The 18,713-nt window shown below is 43.8% G+C and overlaps 2 protein-coding genes across 6 annotated transcripts in view; one reads left to right on the top strand and one right to left on the bottom strand.

Annotated features, from left to right (window-relative positions):
• Positions 1-5,987, top strand: part of ank2a (ankyrin 2a, neuronal) — a 57,858-nt gene extending 51,871 nt beyond the window's left edge. Inside the window, exons 45-48 of the mRNA XM_053230903.1 lie at positions 21-104; positions 3,794-3,910; positions 4,002-4,145; positions 4,217-5,987. Coding sequence (XP_053086878.1) covers positions 21-104; positions 3,794-3,910; positions 4,002-4,145; positions 4,217-4,291 — 420 coding nt within the window. The 3' untranslated portion in view covers positions 4,292-5,987. The remainder of the gene's footprint in view (positions 1-20; positions 105-3,793; positions 3,911-4,001; positions 4,146-4,216) is intronic.
• Positions 5,988-9,472: 3,485 nt separating this feature from the next.
• The window catches only part of camk2d2 (calcium/calmodulin-dependent protein kinase (CaM kinase) II delta 2), a 23,693-nt gene continuing 14,452 nt past the window's right edge, over positions 9,473-18,713 (bottom strand). For 4 of the 5 annotated variants that reach the window (XM_053230749.1, XM_053230752.1, XM_053230751.1 and 1 more), the window contains 9 exons: positions 18,044-18,086; positions 17,447-17,487; positions 16,736-16,780; positions 16,352-16,396; positions 16,124-16,172; positions 15,021-15,041; positions 14,810-14,885; positions 14,528-14,622; positions 9,473-11,519 (listed from right to left, as the gene is read on the bottom strand). In XM_053230749.1, coding sequence (XP_053086724.1) covers positions 11,290-11,519; positions 14,528-14,622; positions 14,810-14,885; positions 15,021-15,041; positions 16,124-16,172; positions 16,352-16,396; positions 16,736-16,780; positions 17,447-17,487; positions 18,044-18,086 — 645 coding nt within the window. In that variant the 3' untranslated portion in view covers positions 9,473-11,289. The remainder of the gene's footprint in view (positions 11,520-14,527; positions 14,623-14,809; positions 14,886-15,020; positions 15,042-16,123; positions 16,173-16,351; positions 16,397-16,735; positions 16,781-17,446; positions 17,488-18,043; positions 18,087-18,713) is intronic. The other variant, XM_053230750.1, reaches the window with a different exon arrangement.

Here is an 18,713-nt window from a genome sequence, read left to right as displayed (position 1 = left end):
ATTTCTGTGTTTCTTAACAGGCTGACAGAGAAGCTGATGTTCCTCCACAGACTGAGACTGAGGAGCTATACATGGAGAAACGGGGAACCCTGCACATTACACAGGTACCTTCTCAATTCATTTCACCCTTACCCTCTACCCCTAACTCTACAGTGTGTTGCATAAGTATTCACCTGCCTTGAACTTCTCCGCTTTGTGTAGTGTTATAGTCTGGAGTTGAGATTGACTTAAGCAGAATTTCATGTTATGAATCTACACAAAAGAATCCTATAATATTGAAGTTGGGGAAAAAACAATATAATTAGCAAAATTCATTTACAAATAAAATCCCCTAATTTAGTTCTGGTTCCATCTGGTTTTCATCAGTGACGATTAGTTTATGGTGTCAACATGGCTGTAATTAAAGTGTCACATGATCTCAATATAAATACATATTTTCTTGGAAGAACCCAGAGTTTGTTAGAGAGCCTAAACAAAAAGTGTCATGAAGACCAAGGAGCAATCAAAACATGTAAAGAATACGAGAGAACCGCACCTCTGCCTCGAGGAGACCATCCACCTAAAGTCAATGAGCGAGTAAAGAGGGATTTAGGGGATCAGCCAGAACACTCCACATGGCCCAAACACTCCACACGGCTCCAACGCTCCACACGGCCCGAACACTCCACACGGCTCCAACACTCCACACAGCTCCAACGCTCCACATGGCCCAAACACTCCACACGGCTCCAACGCTCCACACGGCTCCAACGCTCCACACGGCCCGAACACTCCACACGGCCAGAACACTCCACACAGCTCCAACGCTCCACACGGCCCGAACATTCCACATGGCCCGAACACTCCACACAGCTCCAACGCTCCACACGGCCCGAACACTCCACATGGCCCGAACACTCCACACAGCTCCAACGCTCCACACGGCCCGAACACTCCACACGGCTCCAACACTCCACACGGCTCCAACGCTCCACACGGCCCGAACACTCCACACAGCTCCAACGCTCCACACAGCTTCAACGCTCCACACGGCCCGAACACTCCACACGGCTCCAACACTCCACACAGCTCCAACGCTCCACACGGCCCGAACACTCCACATGGCCCGAACACTCCACACAGCTCCAACGCTCCACACGGCCCGAACACTCCACATGGCCAGAACACTCCACACAGCTCCAACGCTCCACACGGCCCGAACACTCCACACGGCTCCAACACTCCACACGGCTCCAACGCTCCACACGGCCCGAACACTCCACATGGCCAGAACACTCCACACAGCTCCAACGCTCCACACGGCCCGAACACTCCACACGGCCCGAACACTCCACACAGCTCCAACGCTCCACACGGCCCGAACACTCCACATGGCCCGAACACTCCACACAGCTCCAACGCTCCACACGGCCCGAACACTCCACACAGCTCCAACGCTCCACACGGCCCGAACACTCCACATGGCCAGAACACTCCACACAGCTCCAACGCTCCACACGGCCCGAACACTCCACATGGCCAGAACACTCCACACAGCTCCAACGCTCCACACGGCCAGAACACTCCACACAGCTCCAACGCTCCACACGGCCCAAACACTCCACACGGCTCCAACACTCCACACGGCCCAAACACTCCACACAGCTCCAACAATCCACACAGCTCCAACGCTCCACACAGCTCCAACAATCCACACAGCTCCAACGCTCCACATGGCCCGAACACTCCACACGGCTCCAACGCTCCACATGGCCCGAACACTCCACACAGCTCCAACGCTCCACATGGCCAGAACACTCCACATGGCCCGAACACTCCACACAGCTCCAACGCTCCACATGGCCAGAACACTCCACACGGCTCCAACGCTCCACACGGCCCAAACACTCTACATGGCCCGAACACTCCACACGGCCCAAACACTCCACACAGCTCCAACAATCCACACAGCTCCAACGCTCCACACGGCTCCAACAATCCACACAGCTCCAACAATCCACACAGCTCCAACGCTCCACATGGCCCGAACACTCCACACGGCTCCAACGCTCCACATGGCCCGGACACTCCACACAGCTCCAACGCTCCACATGGCCAGAACACTCCACACAGCTCCAACGCTCCACACGGCCCAAACACTCCACACGGCCCGAACACTCCACACGGCCCGAACACTCCACGCGGCTCCAACACTCCACATGGCCCAAACACTCCACACCGCTCCAACGTTCCACACAGCTCCAACGCTCCACACGGCTCCAACGCTCCACATGGCCCGAACACTCCACATGGCCCGAACACTCCACACAGCTCCAACGCTCCACACGGCCCGAACACTCCACATGGCCCGAACACTCCACATGGCCAGAACACTCCACACGGCCCGAACACTCCACATGGCTCCCAACAATCCACACAGCTCCAACGCTCCACATGGCCCAAACACTCCACACGGCTCCAACGCTCCACATGGCCCAAACACTCCACACGGCTCCAACGCTCCACATGGCCAGAACACTCCACACGGCTCCAACGCTCCACATGGCCCGAACACTCCACACAGCTCCAACGCTCCACATGGCCCGAACACTCCACACAGCTCCAACGCTCCACATGGCCAGAACACTCCACACGGCTCCAACGCTCCACATGGCCCGAACACTCCACACAGCTCCAACGCTCCACACAGCTCCAACACTCCACATGGCCCGAACACTCCACACGGCCCGAACACTCCACACGGCCCAAACACTCCACACAGCTCCAACGCTCCACATGGCCCGAACACTCCACATGGCCCGAACACTCCACACAGCTCCAACGCTCCACACGGCCCGAACACTCCACATGGCTCCAACAATCCACACAGCTCCAACGCTCCACACGGCTCCAACAATCCACACAGCTCCAACGCTCCACACGGCTCCAACAATCCACACAGCTCCAACGCTCCACACGGCTCCAACAATCCACACAGCTCCAACGCTCCACACGGCTCCAACGCTCCACACGGCTCCAACGCTCCACACGGCCCGAACACTCCACACGGCTCCAACAATCCACACAGCTCCAACGCTCCACACGGCTCCAACAATCCACACAGCTCCAACGCTCCACACGGCTCCAACAATCCACACAGCTCCAACGCTCCACACGGCTCCAACGCTCCACACGGCTCCAACGCTCCACACGGCTCCAACGCTCCACACGGCCCGAACACTCCACACAGCTCCAACAATCCACACAGCTCCAACACTCCACACGGCTCCAACAATCCACACAGCTCCAACACTCCACACGGCTCCAACACTCCACACGGCTCCAACGCTCCACACAGCTCCAACAATCCACACAGCTCCAACAATCCACATAGCTCCAACGCTCCACATGGCCCAAACACTCCACATGACCCAAACACACCACAAATACTCAACCCTCCACATAACTGGACTTTATGGAAGAGTGATGATCCATATGGAATCCTGGATACTTCTGTCATCAACAAAACTAAACTTTTTGGCGTTGGCACAAAATGCTACATTTAGCAGAAACCCAACTGCTCATCACCTTGAGAACACCATCCCCACTGCGAAGCATCATAGTGGTAGCATCACGTCGAGAGTTACTAACCATGAGTTGGCCTCATGTTTGCTTAAATCATTCCGCGTAACCCTACACCACTCCCCAACCCTTAACGGATCTGTGCAGAAGTGTGTGTGTGTGTGTGTGTGGTAGCGGTGTGCATTACCTGTGCAGGTGTGTGGGTAAGTGGTGATGTGTGTTACCTGTGTAGGTGAGTCAGAAGGCGGTGGTCAGACGATGTGCATCGGCAGAGGACAGAACAGAAGGCCGCGCCCACTCTAGAGCAGTGAAGAGAACAGTGGTGAAGAGCGATGGGGATGAGACAGAGGTACGTGTGATTGTTTACATCTGTCTTCATAGATAATGCTCTTTATTCTGATTGGCTAACGCTCTTTATTCTGATTGGCTAACTTGTTCAGGTGATATTTACTGAGCAGTCCAAGGCTGCTGTGGTTCGAGTGGTCAGCAAGCCAGTCAGTGAGACGGTCAGCGAGACTGGAAAACATTTTGAAAAAACTCATCTGGACACATACCTGGCCACCACCAATGATGACATCACACAGGTGAGCTGTCAATGTAATATCTTTTACCATTAACATTAGCATCATGCTCACCCTGTTTCTCTCTTTCCCAGGGCGAGGAGGAAGAACAAGAGTTCTCTGAAGTGCACTTTGCTGAAGGGTGCAGGATGGAGGAAGCGGGTGTATAGGACAGGAATATGACCTCTGATATCACCGTGACGATGACCTTCAGCATCACATTGCTTCATTTAGAGGAATAATGATGAACGTTTCCTCTCTTTTTTCCTCTCCTATCTCTGCACTAACAATGCTCAAGCAATCCCACAATGCACCTCACTCTCTCCTTACTTCCTGTTTTACAGGTCTTCCTGCTTTGATGTTTGTTTTATGTCCTCTTCATCCACCATGTTCATTTCATGAGCAGACTCTGTTTATTTATTTATTTATTTATGTATTTATGTATCTATTTATTTATCTGAAATTGATTGGGGTGAAGTTAAAAAAAATTCCAAGTTAAAGATGTGACTGTGGCACTCCCTGATGATGTCATCATTATAGAAGGAACCAAACAAGCAACACTCTCAGAAAAAAGGAACTAAACTGTTTGCTCACTAGTTCTTTATGGTTAGCTACTCTAAGGACAGCACCTCACTGAAATGCTAACCAGCTAGCATATTTATTATATTGTGGAGATATTAGCTACCTAGCTATTTGGGATAAGCTAATATTACTGATTAGCTTATTGAAACACACCCTAGCTAGATTTACTTGAACAGTTAGCCAGTGTTTTATTGATTAATTTAACTTGATTAGTATGATGCTAACCATGATGTAGTGACACAATGTCCTCACTGAGAAACTTTCAGGATGTTTGTCCTTTTTTCATCACTCGTTTATTGTCATGGTAACTATCTCCCTATTACATTCACATTATAACAATGCTGTGTGTTGTTATTTATAAAAAGTCAGCTAATCGTGTTCCTGCATCTCGCTTCAGTGACATCATCACTCAGTGACATCATCATGCTAACCTGTATATAATAACCACATTAACCACTGCAAGTGAAATTAGCATTAGCATGATTAGCACCAGTCATGTAATAATAACTTATTATATCCATGGTATTTAAACTCACCTGCCTGTCTGTCTGTCTGTCTGTCTGCTGTTCCTGTCTCACTCTATGTCGGTGTTTGTCGTAGTGTTATATCATTGCTTGTTGTGTACTTCACACCCTGTTTTAATACTGTTTAAGACACGCCCTTCCACTTTCCCTTCACTTCTCAGAAGTGTGTATCACTAGCCAACAAGCTAACTGCTAATAAAAATCTGCCATTTTGAAAATTGAAACTTTGAGATTGGGTAAGATGTGCTGAAGTCTACAGTGACTCAACACTCATTTAACAAACTAATAAATAATGCCTTAAGATAGCACATGGTTTAAAGGCAAGTGGACTAGGGGAAGTGGACTCGGGGAAGTGGACTAGGGGAAGTGGACTAGGGGAAGTGGACTCGGGGAAGTGGACTAGGGGAAGTGGACTAGGGGAAGTGTGACAGTATTGTAACAGGGCATAGAGAGTTTGTTGTTTTAAAAAAGTAGCAAATATTAAACTGTGTTTATGACATCATAATCACTTATTTATTTGTTCCCTTAATCAAGAACATCACTGTGTGTGTGTGTGTGTGTGTGTGTGTAACTTTAACCTGCTGCTGTGTTTCACTGTGATTCTCATTAACACCTGATTATTAGAATTCTAATATAAATTCTATAAACAGCATGTGTTCTAGTTTATTATAGAGCATTAACCACTATACACTGTGTGTGTGTGTGTGTGTGTGTGTGTGTGTGTGTGTGCGGCTGAAATTAAAATGTTTATCAAAGCATTCATCTGATTTCTGTTTCTTCAAATCCTTAGAGACAAAATACAACAGATAAAGAGTCAGACAGACAGACAGGTGTTTCTCTCACAGACACACAGTCAGACAGACAGACAGGTGTTTCTCTCACAGACACACAGACAGTCAGACAGGTGTTTCTCTCACAGACACACAGTCAGACAGACAGGTGTTTCTCTCACAGACACACAGTCAGACAGACAGACAGGTGTTTCTCTCACAGACACACAGTCAGACAGACAGACAGGTGTTTCTCTCACAGACACACAGTCAGACAGACAGACAGACAGACAGGTGTTTCTCTCTCAGACACACAGACAGACAGACAGACAGGTGTTTCTCTCACAGACACACAGACAGTCAGACAGGTGTTTCTCTCACAGACACACAGTCAGACAGACAGGTGTTTCTCTCACAGACACACAGTCAGACAGACAGACAGGTGTTTCTCTCACAGACACACAGACAGTCAGACAGGTGTTTCTCTCACAGACACACAGTCAGACAGACAGGTGTTTCTCTCACAGACACACAGTCAGACAGACAGGTGTTTCTCTCACAGACACACAGTCAGTCAGACAGACAGGTGTTTCTCTCTCAGACACACAGTCAGACAGACAGGTGTTTCTCTCACAGACACACAGACAGACAGACAGACAGGTGTTTCTCTCACAGACACACAGTCAGACAGACAGACAGGTGTTTCTCTCTCAGACACACAGACAGACAGACAGGTGTTTCTCTCACAGACACACAGTCAGACAGACAGGTGTTTCTCTCACAGACACACAGTCAGTCAGACAGACAGGTGTTTCTCTCACAGACACACAGACAGTCAGACAGACAGGTGTTTCTCTCTCAGACACACAGTCAGACAGACAGGTGTTTCTCTCACAGACACACAGTCACACAGACAGGTGTTTCTCTCACAGACACACAGTCAGACAGACAGACAGGTGTTTCTCTCTCAGACACACAGTCAGACAGACAGGTGTTTCTCTCACAGACACACAGTCACACAGACAGACAGGTGTTTCTCTCACAGACACACAGTCAGACAGACAGGTGTTTCTCTCACAGACACACAGTCAGACAGACAGGTGTTTCTCTCACAGACACACAGTCAGTCAGACAGACAGGTGTTTCTCTCACAGACACACAGACAGTCAGACAGACAGGTGTTTCTCTCTCAGACACACAGTCAGACAGACAGGTGTTTCTCTCACAGACACACAGTCAGACAGACAGGTGTTTCTCTCACAGACACACAGTCAGACAGACAGACAGGTGTTTCTCTCACAGACACACAGTCAGACAGACAGACAGGTGTTTCTCTCACAGACACACAGACAGACAGACAGGTGTTTCTCTCACAGACACACAGTCAGACAGACAGGTGTTTCTCTCACAGACACACAGACAGTCAGACAGACAGGTGTTTCTCTCACAGACACACAGACAGTCAGGCAGACAGGTCTTTCTCTCACAGACACACAGTCAGACAGACAGGTGTTTCTCTCACAGACACACAGTCAGACAGACAGACAGGTGTTTCTCTCACAGACACACAGTCAGACAGACAGGTGTTTCTCTCACAGACACACAGTCAGACAGACAGACAGGTGTTTCTCTCACAGACACACAGTCAGTCAGACAGACAGGTGTTTCTCTCACAGACACACAGTCAGACAGACAGGTCTTTCTCTCACAGACACACAGTCAGACAGACAGACAGGTGTTTCTCTCACAGACACACAGTCAGACAGACAGACAGGTGTTTCTCTCACAGACACACAGACAGACAGACAGGTGTTTCTCTCACAGACACACAGTCAGACAGACAGGTGTTTCTCTCACAGACACACAGACAGTCAGACAGACAGGTGTTTCTCTCACAGACACACAGTCAGACAGACAGGTGTTTCTCTCACAGACACACAGTCAGTCAGACAGACAGGTGTTTCTCTCACAGACACACAGTCAGACAGACAGGTGTTTCTCTCACAGACACACAGTCAGACAGACAGACAGGTGTTTCTCTCACAGACACACAGACAGACAGACAGACAGGTGTTTCTCTCACAGACACACAGACAGACAGACAGGTGTTTCTCTCACAGACACACAGTCAGACAGACAGGTGTTTCTCTCACAGACACACAGTCAGACAGACAGACAGGTGTTTCTCTCACAGACACACAGACAGACAGACAGGTGTTTCTCTCACAGACACACAGTCAGACAGACAGGTGTTTCTCTCACAGACACACAGTCAGACAGACAGGTGTTTCTCTCACAGACACACAGACAGTCAGACAGACAGACAGTCAGACAGACAGGTGTTTCTCTCACAGACACACAGTCAGACAGACAGACAGGTGTTTCTCTCACAGACACACAGTCACACAGACAGACAGGTGTTTCTCTCACAGACACACAGTCAGACAGACAGACAGGTGTTTCTCTCACAGACACACAGACAGACAGACAGGTGTTTCTCTCACAGACACACAGTCACACAGACAGACAGGTGTTTCTCTCACAGACACACAGACAGACAGACAGGTGTTTCTCTCACAGACACACAGTCAGACAGACAGGTGTTTCTCTCACAGACACACAGTCAGACAGACAGGTGTTTCTCTCACAGACACACAGACAGTCAGACAGACAGGTGTTTCTCTCACAGACACACAGTCACACAGACAGACAGGTGTTTCTCTCACAGACAGACAGTCAGACAGACAGACAGGTGTTTCTCTCACAGACAGACAGTCAGACAGACAGACAGGTGTTTCTCTCACAGACAGACAGTCAGACAGACAGACAGGTGTTTCTCTCACAGACAGACAGACAGACAGACAGGTGTTTCTCTCACAGACACACAGACAGTCAGACAGACAGGTGTTTCTCTCACAGACACACAGTCAGACAGACAGACAGGTGTTTCTCTCACAGACACACAGTCAGACAGACAGGTGTTTCTCTCACAGACACACAGTCAGACAGACAGACAGGTGTTTCTCTCACAGACACACAGTCAGACAGACAGGTGTTTCTCTCACAGACACACAGTCAGACAGACAGACAGGTGTTTCTCTCACAGACACACAGTCAGACAGACAGGTGTTTCTCTCACAGACACACAGTCAGACAGACAGGTGTTTCTCTCACAGACACACAGTCAGACAGACAGACAGGTGTTTCTCTCACAGACACACAGTCAGACAGACAGGTGTTTCTCTCACAGACAGACAGACAGACAGACAGGTGTTTCTCTCACAGACACACGGTCAGACAGACAGGTGTTTCTCTCACAGACACACGGTCAGACAGACAGGTGTTTCTCTCACAGACACACAGTCAGACAGACAGGTGTTTCTCTCACAGACACACAGACAGTCAGACAGACAGGTGTTTCTCTCACAGACACACAGTCAGACAGACAGGTGTTTCTCTCACAGACTGAGGCAAGTTGATTCACATCAGAACTTTATTATTGTAGTTTAATTTAAATGTTAAATCGCTAAACGTTGTCATGGTGATAAATTAACCCTTCCTATTTTCTCTATAGTGAGGTTTTAGCAGAGCAATTAATAATAATAATAATAATAATAATAATAGTAATACCCTAAAACAGTGATGATTGGCATAGTCAGCAGTGATGAGGTTTCTCCTCGAGGAAGACCTTTCTGTTATGACATCACTGATAACGTCATCACCTAAACAATTAAACCCAGGCCATGTGCCAGTATAACACAATAACCAATCAGCTTTAATCACACTTTATATTAAACACAGCATGTACACAGTGATGTCATTAACAACCTTGAATAAGTAAATAAATATATTAATAAATAAATAAGTAAATAAATAAATAATAAATAAATAAAATAAATACCCCTATTTATTTTATTTATAAATAATAAATAAATACCCATAATGCACTGCAGGAGGTACACGAGGAAAAGGAAGCTGTTAATAATATAAAAGATCTTTATAAGAATAAATAAACATGAGGAGAAATGTAAATTAATATAAATAAAGGAATGAGCAGCAATCACCGGGGTCCAAGCACTGATCCATAAATGGACCCCAGTTTGTCATTTCTGTTCTTTTGGATGACTTAATTTTTTTTTATCAGAGATGGCTACAGAGCTACGTCCCCAATATCACTGCCATGTACGTACAGTTCAGCCAATCAAATTTCTTTTCATTATTTTTACCTACATGATCTGTAGATGTCATAAACCAAATACAGCATAGGTAACAATAACTCACAATTAAAGTGGGTGGAGCCAAATGGCCAAAATCCTGCTCTATAGCACCACCATCAAGCTGCTGTGTGGATCAGATTGGACACGTCGCTGTCCTGCTACATTTCTACACTTGACAGTTTTACTCCTCACTGTGCTTCAACACAGAAAAAGAAAAATACTACAAATACTATTGCTAACAACAACAACAACAACAACCATAATAATAATAATAATAATAATAATAGGAAGAAGAATTCTAACAAAAACAATGTGCTTGGACCCATAAACATTAAGATTAGATATGAATAAACATTAGTTAACATGAATATTAATGAGGTCTATAATAATCTGCATGCACAGCTCATGTGCTCTTTATGCTACATTCTCACAGCGTATACACTTTTATTAATGTATATAATTGCATTGATAAACACTGTGTGTGTGTGTGTGTGTGTGTGTGTAAACAAAGCCTTAACTATAATTCTGTATTTTTCTGTATGACAATTTGGTTTGTAATTTGTTTAACAATAACATATGTACATCACCACAACACACACACACACACACACACACACACACACAGATTTATGTTCATGTCATTATAAGCAAAACAGAAAATTAATTGGTAAAAACACACCTTCCTTTCATCATTTTCATTACGTGTGTGTGTGTATGTGTGTGTGTGTGTGTGTGTGTGTGTGTGTGTATGTGTGTGAGAGAGAGAGAGAGAGAGAGAGAGAGAGACACTGTGATTGTGATATCTTTTTCAAATCTCTGGTCCACGTGCAGTGATATGTTAATGAGGGGGAGGGGCTTGCAGTGGGTTGCTGCAGTGGGCGTGGCCTCCAGCTGATCATATACAGGCTGGCTCACTTCAGCTGCAACACACACACAGAGCTAAGTGTTTTATACAGACAGTGGACAGGGTGTGAGCAGCTGGAGTGTAACAGAGTTGATTACTGGTTATTAATGATTCATTATTAGTTATTGGTGATTGATTATTGATTATTAATAATGGATTATTGGTGATTAGTTACTGGTACTTGGCACTGGGTGCTCCAGAGCGGTGGTAGTGGATGTTCTGCCACTTCCCGTCACGGCGATGCCACACTCGCGTCTCCTCAGACTGAGCGGTTCTCGGACGGCCGGATTCTAAATACTGTGTGAGACGGATGTATGCGATGCACGCAGCGTCCTCGCCGATCAGGTGGACATGAGGGTTTAACAGGATAGTGTGAACCGGTTTAGTGCCCTTCGACAGAGCTAACACACACACACACACACACAGAGAGAGAGAAAGAGAGAGAGAGAGATCTTGAGAGAAAGAGTGATTAGGGTCTAGAACAGGAGCATCATCAACATTCCACAACATTACATGTAACTGTCAATAGCTAAAAAGTATGATGTGTCATCGTTTAATAAATAGAAACTTGTAATTGTTGGAAAAACTGCTGTGGTAAAAGAGACTTAAAACACTTGAGGACATGCTGTTATAGGAAAATAATCAACTTCCGGGTGGTAACAGTAACTCCACTTCATCACAGCACCCCGACGCGGATTATGTTTGTACAACAGCACTGCCTCAGGTGTGTTATTCCGTACAAATTATTATTATTATCATCATTATTATTATTATTATTATTATTATTACAGTGGATACATAAAGTTTACACTCTCCTGGTAAAATGGTAGGTTTTTGTGATGTAAAAAATTGAACCAAGTTAAATCATGTCAGAACCTTTTCTACCGTTATTGGGAAACTGCTATCTATAAATTAAAGTGAAAAACAATATGAATTATTTTAGGGGAAATGCGTAAGTGTGCACACCCCTAAACTAACACTTAGTTGAAGCATCTTTAGATTTTATCACGGCATTCAATCTTTTTGGGTAAGAGTCAATCTGTCTGGAACATCCTGACTTGGCAATATTTTGCCATTCTTCCTTGTAAAAGCACTCTGTCACATTGGCTGGGCATCTCCTGTGCACTGCCCGCTTCAGGTCACCCCACAGACTGTTGATTGGATTTAGATCAGGACTCTGGCTGGGCCATTCCAAAACTTTGATCTTGTTTTGGTGAAGCCATTCCTTTATGAATTTGGAGATGTTCTTTGGGTTGTTGTCATGCTGAAAAGTGAAGTTTCTCTTCTTTTTAAGTGTTTTATCAGAAGCCTTAAGGTTTTATGCCAAAATTGACTGGTATTTGGAGCTATTCATGATTCCCTCCACCCTGATTAAAGCCCCAGTTCCAGCTGAAGAAAAGAAGCCCTAAAGCATGATGCTGCCACCACCATGCTTCACTGTGGGGATGGTGTTCTTTTGGTGATGTGCTGTTTTTTTGTGTTATACATATCTTTTGGTATTATGACCAAGGAGTTCAATTTTGGTCTCAGACCGGAACACGTTATTCCACATGGTTTTGGGAGATTGGATGCATTTTTTTCAAACTTTAGCCAGGTTTGGATGTTTTTTTGGTTTATAAAAGCTTCTGTTTTGCCACCCAACCTCATAGGAAGAAGGGTAGCTGCGACCAAATGAGATAAATATGTCCACATTTGCGTGACCCAAGAAAATGTTCAAAATCCAAGGCAGAGGCTGTCTGCACACTGAATGAACACCCTACCCCGTAACCCAGACATATGAAGAATTCAGAAGATAGTTGTCACATGTAGGAAGCAACCAGTACTTACCAGAAATTGCTGCAATTCTTTTAACGTTGCTGTAAGCCGCTTGGCAGCCTCCCGTTTTCTCCTGGTCTTCTCATGAATTTTACAGGGAGGTCCAGTTCTTGGTAATGTCACTGTTTGCTATATTTTCTCCACTTGTTGATTGTCCTTACAGTGTTCCATGGTATAGCCAATGCCTTGGAAATTTTTTTTGCAACCTTTCCTTGATTGATATTTTTCACCAATTAGATCCTGTGCCTGCTTTGTAAGCTCTTTGTGGCCCATGGCTTGTCCAGTTGGATGTTACCAAGATGTCAGGAAAATCCTACAGGAACAGCTGTACTTTATTTGGGGTTAATCAATCACTTTAATTGATGGCAGGTGTTCACTAGTTAGTATTTGAGTTTGAATGTGATTGGTTGATTCTGAACACTGCCACATTCGCAGTTGTAAGGGTGTGCACATTTATGCAAGCTGGGTATTGGAAGTTTTTAGTTTTTTCTTTTTTCCCATTTCTGGTTGCTTGTCCCTTGATTTTTATATGTTGCAATTTCATATTATAGGTGAAAAGTTCTCACATGATTTAATTTACTTTAATTTTTTTACATTAGAAAAAAACTGCCAATTTAACAGGGGTGTGTAGAATTTTAATATCCACTGTAGGCATGAGACAGAATATCATTGTCCCTAATATCGCAATACAATATACTGGTCAAACAAATTTCATATCATGTGGCGCGATATTTCTGTTTAATGTTCATTATGATCATTATATCAATATTCACTCTACCTCTTCTTACACGCTATGCGGCAGCAGCAGAGGCAGCAGCATAGAGAGCAGGAAGTTTGCAAGCAAGAACATAACTGCCTTAAAGTATGCTTATGTAATAGTCCAAAAGATAAGCTAATCAAAAGGAAGTGTCATGCCACATGTTTCAAACATAAGATCCACAGCCTTGTTTCAAACGGCCTGCTTGAACTTGGAATAAATAATACTGAAACGGCCCGTAGTACACCACTGCTCAACATTTCCACTCTGTTCAGGATTCACAGCGGATCCGTAGTGTATCCGTAGCCATCCGAAGGTAGCTACTGTATATTCATGCACTCTGGTTCCTATCGTGGTTAAAATCAATGCCAGTGTGCTGTGCTTGATATATATAAAATAAAAATCCCAGTTGTTTTTCTCTTCTGTACAGTTAAATTGGTAAGTGTGACACGTTCGTGCATTTCAGGTAGATGTTAGAGAGCAGTAGGAGCAGCGATGACACAAATGTATTATTTAAGGCACAAACTACCACCAAACAATCTTTCCATGTTAATAATGATGCCATGAAATACATTTATGAAACTGAAAAAGATTAAAATAACACGTTAATAATACGGGATAATCGCTCTCATAAATCTCACAATACAAAGTATTGATATTGCAGTGGTTCGATTTGTTATCATTTCAAAAGAAATGTAATAAATTTCATATTTTATTTGTGTCAGTATCGTCTCATGAAGCCGCATCAGGATACGTCTCTACTGTGGCTTTAGTGTATCGTCTCATGCCTAATTATTGCTCATCTTTACTATTATTAAGGATTATATGGTTCAGTACCGTGCTCAAAGTAGAACCGGTGGAAATCGTGTCCTTCTACCAAATTCCCCAAAGCCTCGGGCTCAAAAGATGTCAGACCAGGATCACACATCTTACTACACACACGCACACACACACACACACACACACAAAATAAAATTTTGTACATAGTCTCCAGTCACACTGACAGTAGATCCTAAACTCCATTTAAACATACAAATACTGCAGGAACTATAAAAATAAAACAGTATGTGTGTGTGTGTGTGTGTGTGTGTGTGTGTGTGTGTTTGCTTTCACACTCACGAGTAAGTTTCAAAGTCTCCATTGTTGATGGTCTCAATCAGCTGCTCAGTGACTTTAATGATTTCCTGCTTTCGAGCTGAAACACACACACACAGTTTTATTGGCTTTACTATGGACAGCACATTAAAATATTAAAATGTAAATGAAATAGTTTATAAATCTTTTATTTCAGCTTTTAAAGAAGAAAAGCTTCAGATTTTTATTTATTCACCTTTACTGACAACCTGACAGGCTGAGGGGCAGAAAGAGACAAAAATCAATCAATCAATCAATCAATTTTACACACACACACACACACCGACAGACACAGAAACAGACACAGACAGAAAGACAGATACAGACAGACAGACGGACAGACAGAAAGACAGACAGAAAGACAGACACAGACACAAACAGACACAGACAGACACAGACACAGACAGACACAAACAGAGACAGACACAGACAGACACAGACACAGACACAGACAGACACAGACACAAACAGAGACAGACACAGACAGACACAGACACAGACACAGACAGACACAGACAGACACAGACACAGACACAGACACAGACAGACACAGACACAGACAGACACAGACACAAACAGAGACAGACACAGACAGACACAGACACAGACAGACACAGACAGACACAGATACAAACAGACACAGACACAGACACAGACAGACACAGACACAGACAGACACAGACACAGACAGACACAGACACAAACAGAGACAGATACAGACAGACACAGATACAGACAGACACAGACAGAGACAGAGACAGACACAGAGACAGACACAAACAGACACAGACACAGACAGACACAGACACAGACACAGACAGACACAGATACAGACAGACACAGATACAGACAGACACAGATACAGACAGACACAGACAGAGACAGAGACAGACACAGAGACAGACACAAACAGACACACACAGACACAGACACAGACAGACACAGACAGACACAGACACAGACAGACACAGACACAAACAGAGACAGACACAGACAGACACAGACACAGACACAGATACAGACAGACACAGATACAGACAGACACAGACAGAGACAGAGACAGAGACAGAGACAGACACAGAGACAGACACAGAGACAGACACAGACACAAACAGACACAGACAGAGACAGAGACAGAGACAGACACAAACAGACACAGACAGACAGACACAGACAGACACAGACACAGACAGACACAGACACAGACAGACACAGACACAGACAGACACAGACACAGACACAGATACAGACAGAGACAGAGACAGAGACAGATACAGACAGAAAGACAGACACAGACACCTTTTATATCTTCATCTTCTATGGTGGTGTTGTTGCTCTCTGTTGACTCCTGAAACAAAAACAAAGCTCAGGAAACTTCAGGACCACACACATGCTGCCTACCCTCCAGAGGGGACACTGAGGGTGTGTGTGTGTGTGTGTGTGTGTGTGTAGGTGTGTGTGTGTAAAATCGATGATGATGCTGAATGTAAACATTAATATGATGAATAATAATTGAAAATCTCGGACCTTGTTTCTCTCCACTGGATTGTGGATGACAGTCGTCTGAGGTTCCTAACACACACACACACACACACACACATAGAGGAAGTGATGTCATTAATTAATTAATATTTATTAATTCATTGATCGATGTATGTATTTATTTATTGAATATATCTTAATAATTATAATATATACATATGTAAAGTCTCCTCTGAAAGTATTGGAACACTAGGTCAGTTTTGGGTTTGAGATCAAAAGATGAATATGAGATGAAAGATCAGAATTTCAGCTTTCATTTCCTGATTCATATATATATATATATATATATATACACATAGTGCTCCACAGTAATCATGAGAAGCTGGACACAGTGATGTCATGCTGGAAGAGGCGGAGTCTGCTGTGTACCAGTGCAGGGGCAGAGCCTGTGTCTTTGTTGGTCTTGTTGTTGACCTGTAGGGGCATCAGGGGAAAAACCTGTTTTACACAGAGCAATGAAACAGACAAGCAAACACAGAAAAAGAAATAAAGAACAGGAATCCTGGGAATTCTGGGAATGAGGGAAATGAAGGGAAATGTGAAAGGAGAAAAACAGAATAACGCAGAAAGACTGAAACTTTCTACTAGAGATTCTACAAACAAACACAACACTGACTGCACAATCACAATCACAGCAAAAAAATTCTCAAATGGAAATTTATTAGCAACAAACCCAGAAATGAGCAACGTTTAATTACCAGCAATAAAGAATTCAGAAATAACTTTTACCAAATAAATGACAAAAACAGCTCATAGTGAAACGTAGAAATAAAGTTCTCAGCATGACTAAATATTCACAGACTTGTATCAGGAATGTCTCAATGTTAGCAATAAATCATTAGCTATTAGCTAATATTAGCCAAGAATTAAATTTTTTTATAAATAACGAGCAGTGATCAAATAAACGCACGGAAAAATACAAAGAGAAATGGATAAAATAAAATCAGATACAAAAATAAACTGATTCAGAAGTAGCAAAAAATATTAAAAACTCAGGAACAGTTGTTAGCAAAAAATAATTCTAATAAAAATACTGTGTGTTTGTGTAACTGTCAGTGTTTAACATTAATATTAACACACCTTCACACTGTCCGGCTTCTTGTTCAACAAACTCTTAGCTGCTGTTAAATTAAAATAAGAATGTTAATACAGCAGTATTTTAAACACACACACACACGTTAGACATGCAACAGGCAGATTAATAACGAGGTGTAAATAAGAGAGAGCTGTTTGTGTTGTTCTGATATAAACTACATCACATTCTCTTCCGGATTCATCCAGATGAAAACATTCCGTAAGATTCCATTCAGAAAGCAGAAACTGAAATAATAATAAACAGCTGAAATTTTACTCTGAATAATAATAATAATAATTTATATAAATACACTTTTTGAATGTAATCTCTTCACTGCCATGCAGTCCATTGCATCACTCAAAATCCCATGCACCTGATTGGTCAGAAAGTTTCAGATCCAATCAATCTTACCTCCAGAGACACGCCCACCAAAAAAGGAGGGACAACAACCAAGAGGAAGAAAAAAACATAATGTCTTACTGAACTAAAGAACTAAGGAAGAAATTTTTAACAGAATATAGAGTAAAAATAAAACAAAGGGAAAGAAAATGTAGGGAACACACACACACACACACACACACACACACAGGTAGAAGTCATACCTGAAAAGTTCCTGGTAACAAGCAGCGTGGTTAAAATGGCGCCCTGAAAGGAAGGAGAATAAATATGGATTAAATGTGAACACAGACTGTGTGATGACTCACTGAAACTAGTTTAAACTAGTTTATACTCCACTTCCTGTTGATTACAGCTCACATGACAGCACCGAGAGTGGTGATAAGTGGGCGGGGCCACGTCCGGTGTGTGTGGTGGTGGGTGGAGTCAGCTGTGATTATTCAGTGTGTTTGTAGGAGGAGTCAAACATAATAACAGGATATTATCCTAGTGTTACTGTCGTCCACTTCATTCCCATCATTCCCCAATTAAGCTAAAATGGGAATGAAATGTGGGAATAAAGGGAAACGTGGGCAGCAGAGTAAAGGGAACAATGGGAATGATCAAAATGACTCCTAAATTCTTGACAAATTGTTTGGCCTCCAAATTTATGGGCTTTAGATAAACCTGAATATCCTTCCCTTGTGCTTCACTTCCAATAAGGAATAAGGATAATGATGGCAAAAATGGAAATGAACAATGGGGAAAAAGGAAACCAGAGGAATGAAGGAAATAATCACAATGCAGGAATTTAAGGAATTATGGGAATGACAGGAATAATGGGAATAACAAGAATTAATGAAATAAAGGGAATGGTGGGAATTAACATAAAAAAGG

The sequence above is a fragment of the Pangasianodon hypophthalmus genome, chromosome 28, assembly GCF_027358585.1.
Source record: "Pangasianodon hypophthalmus isolate fPanHyp1 chromosome 28, fPanHyp1.pri, whole genome shotgun sequence".
Classification (NCBI taxonomy): Eukaryota; Metazoa; Chordata; class Actinopteri; order Siluriformes; family Pangasiidae; genus Pangasianodon; species Pangasianodon hypophthalmus.
This window is presented reverse-complemented; position numbering and strand designations above follow the sequence as displayed.